Source organism: Felis catus, chromosome A3 (genome assembly GCF_018350175.1).
Source record: "Felis catus isolate Fca126 chromosome A3, F.catus_Fca126_mat1.0, whole genome shotgun sequence".
Lineage (NCBI taxonomy): Eukaryota > Metazoa > Chordata > Mammalia > Carnivora > Felidae > Felis > Felis catus.
Genome location: NC_058370.1, coordinates 15,267,598 through 15,279,061, shown reverse-complemented (window position 1 = coordinate 15,279,061; position 11,464 = coordinate 15,267,598). Strand labels below are relative to the sequence as shown.

The 11,464-nt window shown below is 43.2% G+C and overlaps 1 protein-coding gene across 8 annotated transcripts in view; it reads right to left on the bottom strand.

Annotated features, from left to right (window-relative positions):
• Positions 1–2,845: 2,845 nt before the first annotated feature.
• The window catches only part of WFDC11 (WAP four-disulfide core domain 11), a 76,014-nt gene continuing 67,395 nt past the window's right edge, over positions 2,846–11,464 (bottom strand). For 3 of the 8 annotated variants that reach the window (XM_045053544.1, XM_045053542.1, XM_045053543.1), the window contains 4 exons: positions 7,916–7,995; positions 4,566–4,711; positions 3,462–3,604; positions 2,846–2,958 (listed from right to left, as the gene is read on the bottom strand). In XM_045053544.1, coding sequence (XP_044909479.1) covers positions 2,929–2,958; positions 3,462–3,604; positions 4,566–4,711; positions 7,916–7,995 — 399 coding nt within the window. In that variant the 3' untranslated portion in view covers positions 2,846–2,928. Of the gene's footprint in view, positions 2,959–3,461; positions 3,605–4,565; positions 4,712–7,915; positions 7,996–10,005; positions 10,893–11,464 lie in introns of all 8 variants that reach the window. The other 5 variants (XM_023251195.2, XM_023251196.2, XM_045053545.1 and 2 more) reach the window with 5 other exon arrangements.

The following is an 11,464-nucleotide window of genomic DNA, read 5'->3' as shown; positions in this document are numbered from 1 at the left end:
GGGAGGGAAATAGAAGGTGCCTGGAAATAAGAAAGTCAAAACTCCAAATTGAAGCAACACTTCACCTGGAGCAACACATCTTCTCTCCCTTCCATCTCTCAATGACCCGGGATTACATTAAACAACCTCTTACAAAATGGTAACTTCTATTCAGTTTTCAGAGTTTCACCTGTGTCTGCTATTTCTTAAAAATAACCAGTGTAAAATAATCAATATGCCATAGAGGCAGATCTTGGGTTGGCAAAGTTTGCTCCCCCTAAGAAACATTTACACGTATGAGGAAAGTCTCCATTTGTAAACGTGTCTTCCTCTCTGTTAAGTGGGAAAGAAGGGTGACTTTCAACCCCTAGAAACTCCTTATCAATGGAGACTAACAGAAATCTGCATAACAACCATACCTTTGTTCATAGTGCCTTTCCTGGTGACTTCCCATAACTGGTCTTCCCCTTCCTTTCCACATCTTTTGTCTTCAGCTGAAGCAGGTTTTGAGGAGATCGTTTGGGCCACTTGGGGAAGTTACTCAGTTTTCCTGGTCTCTCCCATGTATATTGGAGGTATACATGTTAGGAAAATTCAGTTTGTTTTTCTCCTGCTAATCTTTTACTGCAGGGGGGTTTCAAACAAGAACCCAGAAGGGTAGAGGAAAAATTGCTTTCCTCCCCTGTAATATCCTGGATATCCAAGAGGCAAATGCTTTCCTTCCCTGATCCTTCCTTTGAGGGTCCCTAACCTTTTGTTCTTCTCTACCTCTTTTGTCATGAAGGAATAACCACCCTCACTCAATCCAGTTCCAGTTCCAGTTCCAAGTCCTTCTTATCCCTAAGGGTCAAAACAAAGCCCAGCCCTGAGCCCCTGAGTCTTTGTGCTTTGGATAACTCTGAGCTCTAAGGCACTATAATTAAAGTAGAAAATAATTGTTTGCAAGGGAGGGGTTTAGTCACGTGAGAGGAGGACTTGTCTGCAGAAGCCCAAGTCCCAGAGAACAGGCCATGGTCAGGTACAGGCATAGGGGATGGGGGAAAAGGCCCCTTACTTGGCCAGTGGAAGCAGGAAGGGCCCAGGATAACCACCCAGCTCTCCAGAGAAGCCTGTGGCAGACTGAGAGCTCTCCTTTCTGGCCAGAGTCATGCCAACCCAGGCTCTGCTGCCCATCCTTCTCCTCTCTGTGCTGCTGCTACAGGCCCAGGGAGGGCACTGTAAACTGAACAGGATGCAGAATAGGTGATGGACTAAGGGGGTGGGGAGGGAAGGGAGCCAGGAGGGGCTGTGTCCCTTCTGAGGGAGACCTGGGAATTGGAGCCTTTCAGCACATTCTGCTCTTGATGAGGTTTGGGGTGATGGTGGGGTTCGTGGGGTCTGGAGCTGACAGCCAAGAAAGAATTCTTGAAGATGTCTTTGGTGCAAAAAGGTGATTTTATTAAAGCACGGGAACAGGACCAGTGGGCAGGAAGAGCTTCACTGGGGTTGTGTAGAACCATGCACTTGGGGGAGGTAAAGTCAAAAGGGAAGTTTCCAAAGAGACTTTCATAAGCTAAAGACTCACAGATTACTGGAGGCCTAGCTATTGTCAAGCTAAGGTTGTTTTTCCTTCTAGCAAAGCATTAAGGTGGCAGGGCCTTCTAGGACAAATGTTCCTGGAGAAATGTTCTACTCTATATTTGCCTCAAGTACTTGTCGATGGGCTGCAGGTTATAAAGAAATTTAATTTTACCTGCCATTTCCTCCTTGCCTTTAATCCTTCCCCACATCACTATGGAGGGGAGGGTGATATTAGGGACTCCAGGAAACTGGGTCTATAGGTTTCTAGAGACTAGGCTATTGATAAATTTGCTAAATTTTTAAAATTTATTTAAATTTTAATTTACTAAGATATTTGTAAACTGATGGAGACCCATGTCCTGTATGACTGTGATCTTTATCAGTTAGTCATTTGTTTTCTGTCCTTTCCTTTGTGTTTGTGCAGTTAGGAGTGTCTGAGGAATATCTCATATCCCACCTGGGGGTGGGGGGTAATGCTAGCTTGTGTTTGGCCCTCAGCCTGCCTTATGGTCCCTCATCACTCTGACCACAGCACTATGAAGATTCTGGGTCTTCCCAAACGATAGCCCTCTGTCCCCTTTATGCAGCACCAGGAACACTGATGGGGGTGGAGGGGGAAACTGTCTTTTGACTCTCCATCCCAAGTACCCAGACACTAAACAGTACACTCAGTAGTGAAAGGTACATCAGGGCTGAGAATCACTTGGGGAAACCAAACAATTATTCTTGGATTTCTGTACTTCTGTGACCTGTAAACATCCAATAATATTGATGGGAATGGGTACAGAAAGAAAGGGCCCTGGGAAAGTAAGTTTTGGGGTGTACACAGTCAAGTCGAAGTTCTCATCAGAGGGACCGGGATGGTGGCAGCGGAAGGGAAATAGCGCAAGTGGTATTTTCTGGGAAAGGGCAGGGGTCCTGGACACAGTGACAGGCACAGGAGAGAGGGGGGAAAGTGACAGGTCATCTTCTTCTCTGGACCCTGCAAATCCTGGGGAGTGAGAGGGTCTGCAGGATGTCTCAGACTTTGCTGAGTTCTCAGAGTGTAGATTCTATGGGGGTAGCTTCGCCCAAGCCATGACTTACAAGGGATACAGGTTCCTGGCTGCAGACAATGGAGAGGGCCCAGGAAGGCCAGGCATTGAGATCTGTTGGGGCGATGGGCTAAATGGGTAAGGGGCATTAAGGAATCTACTCCTGAAATCATTGCTTCACTATATGCTAACTAATTTGGATGTAAATTTTAAAAAATAAAAAATAAAGTTAAAAAAAAAAGTAGTGAAATGGAGTTGAAAAAGCTAAAAGCCACTGTTGATAAATGAGTTTATTTGTCAAGGATTTGCTCCTGCCCAGCCCTCAGTGAGAACAGACTGGTGTCCAGCTGGGAGATTACGGTTTTAGATGTCTTTCAAAGATTTCCTGTAAGACAGAAAGGTTATATACTCAGAGGTTAGGGAACTCTGAGGAACAAGCATTCATTCCCAAGCTTAATATTACCCATCTATGGCAGACCCTGGGACAGGAGTACTTTTTGTAACAATAAAAAGTCCACTTCTGAGGTGGGGAGGTGGGTTTGGTTCATTGAACAGAGAAACATAGAGATTTGGGGCCTGGCTGAGCCAAAAGGGCTCATAGAAAGGTCTGACTATAGAGGCAATGGTTAGAAATTTGGACAAAAATCAGGAAAAGAGCAAACAACTGAGCAATATAATGAGAACAACATAGGCATTGATTACATAATGAACAATATGCCCCAACCTGGTATCTTGGTTTATTTGCCAGTGAACTGCTGTCCAGGTTTAGGGTACATTGTCTTCCACTATTTTTGTGCCTAGGATTTAGGGTGCTTCGGTCTTCTGTTTATGAATAACAGCATCTGAGAATCAGTGAAGATCCATGCCCAAACACACCTCCCAACTCACTTTATTTTTCCAGCAGATGTTTCCACAATAGGTCCAGCAGCATGTGTAATTTTTGTTTATACATTTAAAGGTTCCAGAACACTTCTTGGTGCATTCAAGGACATTTGGCTGTCCCCAGCACTCCTCAAGTAACATTTCAGCCCCTGTAATTGAGATGAGATGGGAAGAGGCTCACAGGGGCTACATAGCCAAGGTGGGAAGAGAAGTCCTTCATGAGCTTAACAGCCCCTCCTAGAATCAAAGCCCCACCAAGCCCCGCCTGACTATCCATCTGCCTTATGAGAAAATCCCCCTGCTGAGCTTCCTCATTATGTCTTCACAGATCTCTGCCTTCTCTGCTCCCACAGACCTCTGGGCCCTCATCAAGCATCCTGGAGACAGGATTCCTCATACTCCCCATGTTCATGTGTCGTCCTATAAAAATCTACATTTCTGTAACAGGAGGGGCCCAAGGTAGCCTCTAGCCTTATTACCATACTTAATTCCTAGTGTGGGAAGCCAGACCAGGGAGAGTAAGCAACAAATTCTTTCTCTTTTTCTTCTCTTCCTTGCTGACTCCACCTTTAAGAACAGCTTCTCACCAAATTCTCTCTCTCACTCAATTTTCTTGGTACCCTCGACTGATTCCATTTTCTCATCACATGGCCCCCAACTTTGCCCCACTAGGGCCCCATCTCAGGTCTCTTCTCTATCTTTTCATATTCAGAAAGATCCTGCCACTGAAACTAAGTGTATATATTAAGAAATCCCCATATGGGACTCATTAAAGTACACACAAGCGAAGACACAGAGCTTCTGGAAGTACAAGAAATTATGGTAGCCTGACATGGGAAAATATTATATCCTTATAACATATGAAATGTACATAAAAGGTGACAGGTACCCATTGCCACTTTCAAGGTTGGAGAGGAAGCATCAAAGGACCTCAACTTGGACACTTCTTGGACTCTGTGCGTAAGAAAGTCTCTGAATCTCCACTAGGTGTTCCAGGGAAGGTCCTGAGTCCTGAGTCAGATGTGCCAGACACAATACCCCTTCACTTATCCAGGAACAAGCACAGTACCCCCCACCCCTTTGACTCCCCAGCCCAGCCTAGTCACCTACAGCTGTGTTTTTCTTTTATCACTCCCAGCACAGACAGTAGCACCATACAGAGGAATGTCATGAGTTGAGGCATCCAGAGCTTCATGATGCTGACCGTATGTGTCTGAATATATACTGTCAGGATGTTTTCCCCTTTCCAGTTGCTGCTGGAGACCAAGAAGTATAAACAGAGTTGTGAAGCAAGAAGACGTGCTCATAGAATTTCTTTACTCTTTGTCTACTCATTCCTCCTTGCCTCTACCCACTCGGCAAAAGGCACACACCTAAGCTGAACATTGGCTTTGCTAAAAAGTTTCCCTCCATCTCACACTTCATGCTTTCCTTTTGCAGAAAAAAAAAATTATTTTGAAAATGTGTTTTTAAAAATGTGCTGCCTTCCCTTGATTAGAAGATAATTTAGATCCAGCTTACAAAATTCTTAAAACATAAAAGAAGACAATGAAATATTTCTAGTAACCCCACTATATTGGTGTATGTTATTCTATCTTTTATATGTGCACATAAAGCTGAAATCAGGCTATCTGGCTTGACTTTATATATATATATATATATATATATATATATATATATATATGTCATATATATATATATATATATATATCTTAAATATATATATGATATATGTATATATTATTTATTTATATATCTTGACTTTTTATTTAAAAATGTGTAACTTGGTATTAAAATTAAAGTTTTGGCCCAGACCTTCAGAGAGACCCTAAAGTGAGCATGTGAGACCAATCAACTTGTACTTTCAAGAAGATGTGCTCAAAAATCACCTGCAGGGGCACCTGGGTGGCGCAGTCGGTTAAGCGTCCGACTTCAGCCAGGTCACGATCTCGCGGTCCGGGAGTTCGAGCCCCGCGTCAGGCTCTGGGCTGATGGCTCAGAGCCTGGAACCTGTTTCCGATTCTGTGTCTCCCTCTCTCTCTGCCCCTCCCCCGTTCATGCTCTGTCTCTCTCTGTCCCAAAAATAAAATAAAAAACGTTGAAAAATTTAAAAAAAAAAATCACCTGCAAAAAAATATGTCAAATTCCTAGTCATTTTCTACCTTTAAAAAAGTCAGAGTTTTAAGAGTCACCAACCACTTTTTGGCCATTTTTCTCTCTCATTTTTAAAGAATGCTGTGTTCTTTTATTTTCTTTTTTAAAGTTTATTTACCTTGAGAGAAAGAGAGAGATGAGGGGGTAGAGAGAGAAAGGGAAAGAGAGAGAATCTTAAGCAGGCTTCGCACTGTCAGCACAGAGCCCAATGCAGGGCTCAAAATCAAGAACTGTGAGATCATGACCTGATCTGAAATCAAGAGTCAGACACTTAACTGAGGGGAGTCACCCAGGTGCCCCAACTGCTGTGCTCTTTTAATTCCAAGTCACCAGAAAGGCTTTAAGAATACCTCCCATAGAGCTTTTTATGCACCCCCAAGGTTTTGTGGAGACATAGTAGCAGGTGTCTGAGTCACACCAGAGAAACAAAGGGTAGGACACTGGCTGAAATGACCTATGGCCACAAGCAAGAGACTACAGCTTGTGCTATGGCATTTGATAAGGCAACATATGGAAGAAAGCCAGCGTAGGTTTGCACTAGCTTAATGTCAGGCGGGCTGCCTGGGAAGGCCAGGGGACCTCAGCATAAAGAAGTAGAAAGTGAGTAGCCAGATGCCTAGGGCCTGGGAAAGGTATCAGAAAGGAGGTAGATTCCACCATATCAAGAGAACCACAGGTGAGAAACTTGCATCAGTTGGGGTGGGGGGAAAACTCAAAGAATCCTTGAAACCACCCACAATAGAGTAAACTTTAAGCAATACTAAGCCCAGAAAGCACAAAGCACAAAGGCACAATCCTCTCTGCCAGACCCCCTCTCCTCCTCTCTCTCCTCCCACCCCCAAAATGGCACTTAGCCAGCTGCAGGAGAAGAGGAAACTGTCCACTCTCTTCCCCAGTTGCAGGTTTCTTGGTGTGGGGGAAGCCACAATTTCAATTCAGTTTTAGTATTTTGACTATTGCATGGGCTCAGACTCTTTTTATATATTCTAAAGTCTAGAAAAGTCAAGTTCTACACCCAAGGTCTCACAGGGAGGTAGGGAAAAAAAGTAGCTTTTATAAATAAATTTAAATGAGACAAAGGACAAGCTTTTCACCATACTATCAATAACACTCTCTGAATATTTTCCCAATATTCTAGTTACATATAGCATTCATACTTCCCCATTGATCATAAGGTATCTGAAAATTTGTAATATCTGAAAATTTCTCTTCATTAGGAAAAAGTGTCAGTAGGAATATTGCAACTGAAATTCAGTTAAATCCAGTATTAGCTTCAGAGCACAAATGTCTAGCTCCAGAAGTCCTGAGTAAAGGGTACTGCCTATTACGAACCCTACATAGTTGTTGCCAGTTTTCTTCTCCATTAAAATTGGTTTATTCTGCAAATAGGATGCTCATCTTGTCTCACCATAAAAGGGAAATTCCCTCCCACTTGTTACCACACTGAAGACTGTCAATATCATATAAGACAGAGAACAAAACATGCGCATTGGAATCAGAGAGACCTGGGCTTGAAACCTGACCCCAACGCATTGAGCTTAATTGAAATTTTGAAATTGGCCTACCACCTAACTTCTCAGAGCCTCAGTTTCCCTACCTGTAACATGGAGGTGATATTATAATCCACATTGCAAATGTTGAGTATAGAAAGTACCAGGCATAGGGTCTGGCACATGGAATGCACAAAATAAATGGCCGCTATTTTGACTATTAAGCTCAGACTCTCTTTTCTTCTTCAGAAGAGTAAACATTGACCTTGTTGACTTTATTGTGGTCTTTTTTTTTTTTTAACTATTTGACCTTTTTGTAATTAGTTCTGGTGAGTGATCATAGTACAATTATCAATTTCATTAAATTTAACATTGACAAAATATACTTTTATACACTTATCTAAGCTACTATCAGTATTCCATTTTACAAATTCACCCAGTAATGTCCTTTGTCTTATACAACATTGAAATTTTTGAATAGCTTTTCTTTTAGTTGAACATTCCTCATTTTGGGCTTTGTCTGAAATTTCTTATGATTAGACTCAGGTTATACATGCTCAGTGGGAATATTACATAATCAATACATAGTATCCTTGTCAGGGTATCATGCATGAAGGGACACAGTGTCTATCCACGTCATCTTTCTCTCTCTTAGTTTCTCCATTTGAACAAAAAGGACAATAATTTCTTCCATATAGACATAGGGTTGGCGTGATCTGGAGGCATGATTTAGACAGGGAACTCATCCAACCAAACCACAAACAAAAGTGTTTGCAAGTTTCCAATTCTAGCCCCAAGACTCTGACCTCTACCTACCTCTGAAGATGTTCGAGTTGGAAGCTCATAGCTATTTGACTGGTGGCTCTTCCTCCTGGTCTCTGGGAATGCCAGAGCCCCTGCACAGGGCAGACGATGAGCAGAATAGATTTCAAACACTCAGAATGTAATTATCGTTCTGGCTGTGACAGATCTGGGAGTTCTGCCCCAAGCCATAAGTTGGGTACATTTAGAACATTATGACTGAATTCCTATTCAAGTGGTACTTTCTTTTTCCCTTTCTTTTTGCTGCAGGTAGCATAGACAGAAGCAGATCACTGTGGAATTGCAGGAGCCTCCTGCACTCCACCAACACACACATTTCTGGAAGGCTGGGTGATTGTGGAGGTGGGAGAGGATCTATGTATCTAATTTTCTGTAGCATCTATGTGAAGATTTTTGTAAAGCCTCATCCATCTTTGATATTAATTTCTCCATTGCTAGGATCAGCCTACATTACTTTATCACCAATGTCTTGTGACTTTTGTGCTGATGAGAAGAGAGAGGTCTGCCAAGAGAGCTTGCAAAAGTCCACATAACATAGAAATTTAAAACACAGACTTAAGCCCCTCTTTGGGTGAGCTCCGCTTCCCTCTCTCTCTCTCTCTCTCTCGCTCACTTGCGCCCACTCTCATAAATACATACATTTGTACACACACACACACACACACACACACACAGACTTTATCTGGATCCAAATACTAGCTTCCACTTACTTGGGCAAGTCACTAATCTTCTCTGCACCCTAATTTCCTCCTTTGCTAATGGGGATGATAATAGCACTTTCCAACCAATAAGGTTGTTGTGAAGGCTCCAGGAGTGATTATGTGTTAAGCACTTAGAGCCAAAGTCTGGCATAGAGTCTATGTTTGTTTGTTAAGTAAACAAATGAAACACTCGCCCAATGAAGTGTTGAGAATCATTCAGTTTAAGAGCAAATTGACTATGTGTCAGATATGTAACATGTATTAATTAATACATACTTTCAATGACACTATGAGTTTAGCTGAGGCACAGAAGAGTTAAGCAACTTGCCCAAGGCCACACAGCTAGTAAGTGCCAGGCACAGGATTTAAAAGGAAGTGAGTCTAGAGCCATGTATGCCAGATGGTCAAGTCCCCAGTTTCTCTTGAGAGACAGAGAGAGAGAGACTGAGCACAAGTGAGGGAGGGGCAGAGAGAGAGGGAGACACAGAATCCAAAGCAGACTCCAGGCTCTGAGCTGTCAGCATGGAGCCCAACACAGGGCTCAAATTCATGAACCTCAAGATCATGACCTGAGCCGAAGTCAGATGCTCAACCGACTGAGCCACCCAGGTCCCTTACCTATAACTAATCTGAAAAACTGAATCAAAAATCTCAGCAAAAACCTCCACCAAAGAGAAGTTCTGGACCTCAACAAAATAATATCAAACTGAATTAAGCAGTGTACTAAAAGGATTATACATCACTCATGATCAAGTTAAATTTATTCCTGAAATGCAAGAATACTTTAATATATGAAAAATGATTGACATAATATACCACATTAAAAGAATGGAAGGGAAAAAAAAAACCCACATGATCATCTCAATTGATGCAGAAAAATCACTCAACAAATCTCAACAGCCTTTCATAATAAAAACAAACTAGGAGTAGAACACCACCTCAACATAATTAAAGCCATATATAAAAAACCTGGGAACACCATGGAAGGTTTTTTTGTGTGTCTCGCATCCATGAAATACAACCAGATCAACACTAAACCATTCTGCACACCTAGAAAACTGAATTGAGGATTAACACAACAATGTGCACAACCTGAACCACAGAACTCAGCAGGTACGCAGCGCAGAGAGATGAACTGGGGGAGAGAGAAGCCGCTGAGGGCAGGGAGCTGTTTTTTGCTTGTGGAGAGAGGACGGAGACGGGGTGGGGGGGGGGGAGAATGTAGGAAAGCACCCCCCCAAAAGCAGCTGGAGAGAAAGTGGAAAAGTGGAAACAGCTGCAGGGACTGAACTAAAAAGGAAGAAAAGAGAAAGGAGAGGGTTTAAATTCCATTAAGACTATAAACGGGGGGGGCGCAGAGTCTGAAACTCTGCAGCTTGATACCTGGTGGTGCTCTGGTGAGAAGGGTGAATCCCCAGGAGCAGAGCGAAGTCCGGGGGTCTTCGGGCCACAGGGGAGAGGCGATTTCCCTCTCTGGAGGACATCTGGTAGAGGCCGTGTGCCCCAGTGGACCCGGGTGAACAACCACATTCGCTGGTGCTGGAATAAGGTCGCTGGGGGTGAAGCCTGGTGCCAAATGCGTGTTGTGATTTTCCATAATCCCTGAAGCACTGCTGCTACACGATCACGTGAACTCTTTCTAGGGCAGGCTGGCACCCGGCCGGGTCTCTGGGCTTCGGCAGCAGCACGGTCCCGCCAACGTTCCTGGGTGCCACTGGCACCCGGCCACTGCTCGGTGAGACCCTTTCGCAGAGGGGCAGGATGGGTCAAAGCCGCAGCCCTTCAGAAGTAAGGGGTCGGGAAACACGGCCACATCTGAGAGAAAACTCAGGAGAGAGGTGCTGCCTGGGACTTGGTCAGGACTGTGTAAAAGCGGGGAGTGGATGGAAGCTGAGACAAAGGACCAGTGTGCAATTGGGGGTCCGGCAGAACAGAGTTACAACACTGGAGACTGGGTAGCTGGGTGACGCCATTTTCACTGCTCCCACGCATGCGTGTACACACCTACAGGCGCCACAACAATTCACACCAGTAAGCTGAGCAGCGCCATCTAGTGGAGAACGGAGCCATTACACTAAGCCCCACCCACGGGGACAACCTCGCGCTTCAGGAACACAAATCTCTCCACCTGCTTAGTTTACAGACAATAAAGCGCTTCATAGTTTGACTTCTAGGGGAAAACGAAGTAATTTCAATCGTTTTTCAGTCTGCTCACAGGTCCATCTATTCACTTTTCTTTTTTTTCCCCCTTTGTCGTTTCATTTCTTTTTCTTGAATACAGAAAGGGAAAAAAAGTTTATTTTTATTTTCAATTTCTATTAAAAATATTTTTAATTTTTTCTACACTGAAAACTATAGAAAGCTTATGAAAGAAATTGAAGAAGACACAAAAAAAATGGAAAAAGATTCCATGCTCCTGGATAGGAAGAACAAATATTGTTAAAATGTCAATATTAACCAAAGCAATCTACATATTCAATGCAATACCTTTCAAAATAACACCAGCATTCTTCACAGGGCTGGAACAAACAATCCTAAAATTTGTATGGAACCAGAAAAGACCCCGAATAGCCAAAGCAATCTTGAAAAAAAAAAACCAAAGCAGTAGGCATCACAATCCCAGACTTCAAGCTGTATTACAAAGCTAATCATCAAGACAGTATGGTACTGGCACAAAAACAGACACTCAGATCAATGGAACAGAATGGAGAACCCAGAAGTGGACCCACAAACATATGGCCAACTAATCTTTGACAAAGCAGGAAAGAATATCCAATGGAATAAAGACAGTCTCTTCAGCAAGTGGTGCTGGGAAAACTGGGCAGCGACATGCAGAAAAATG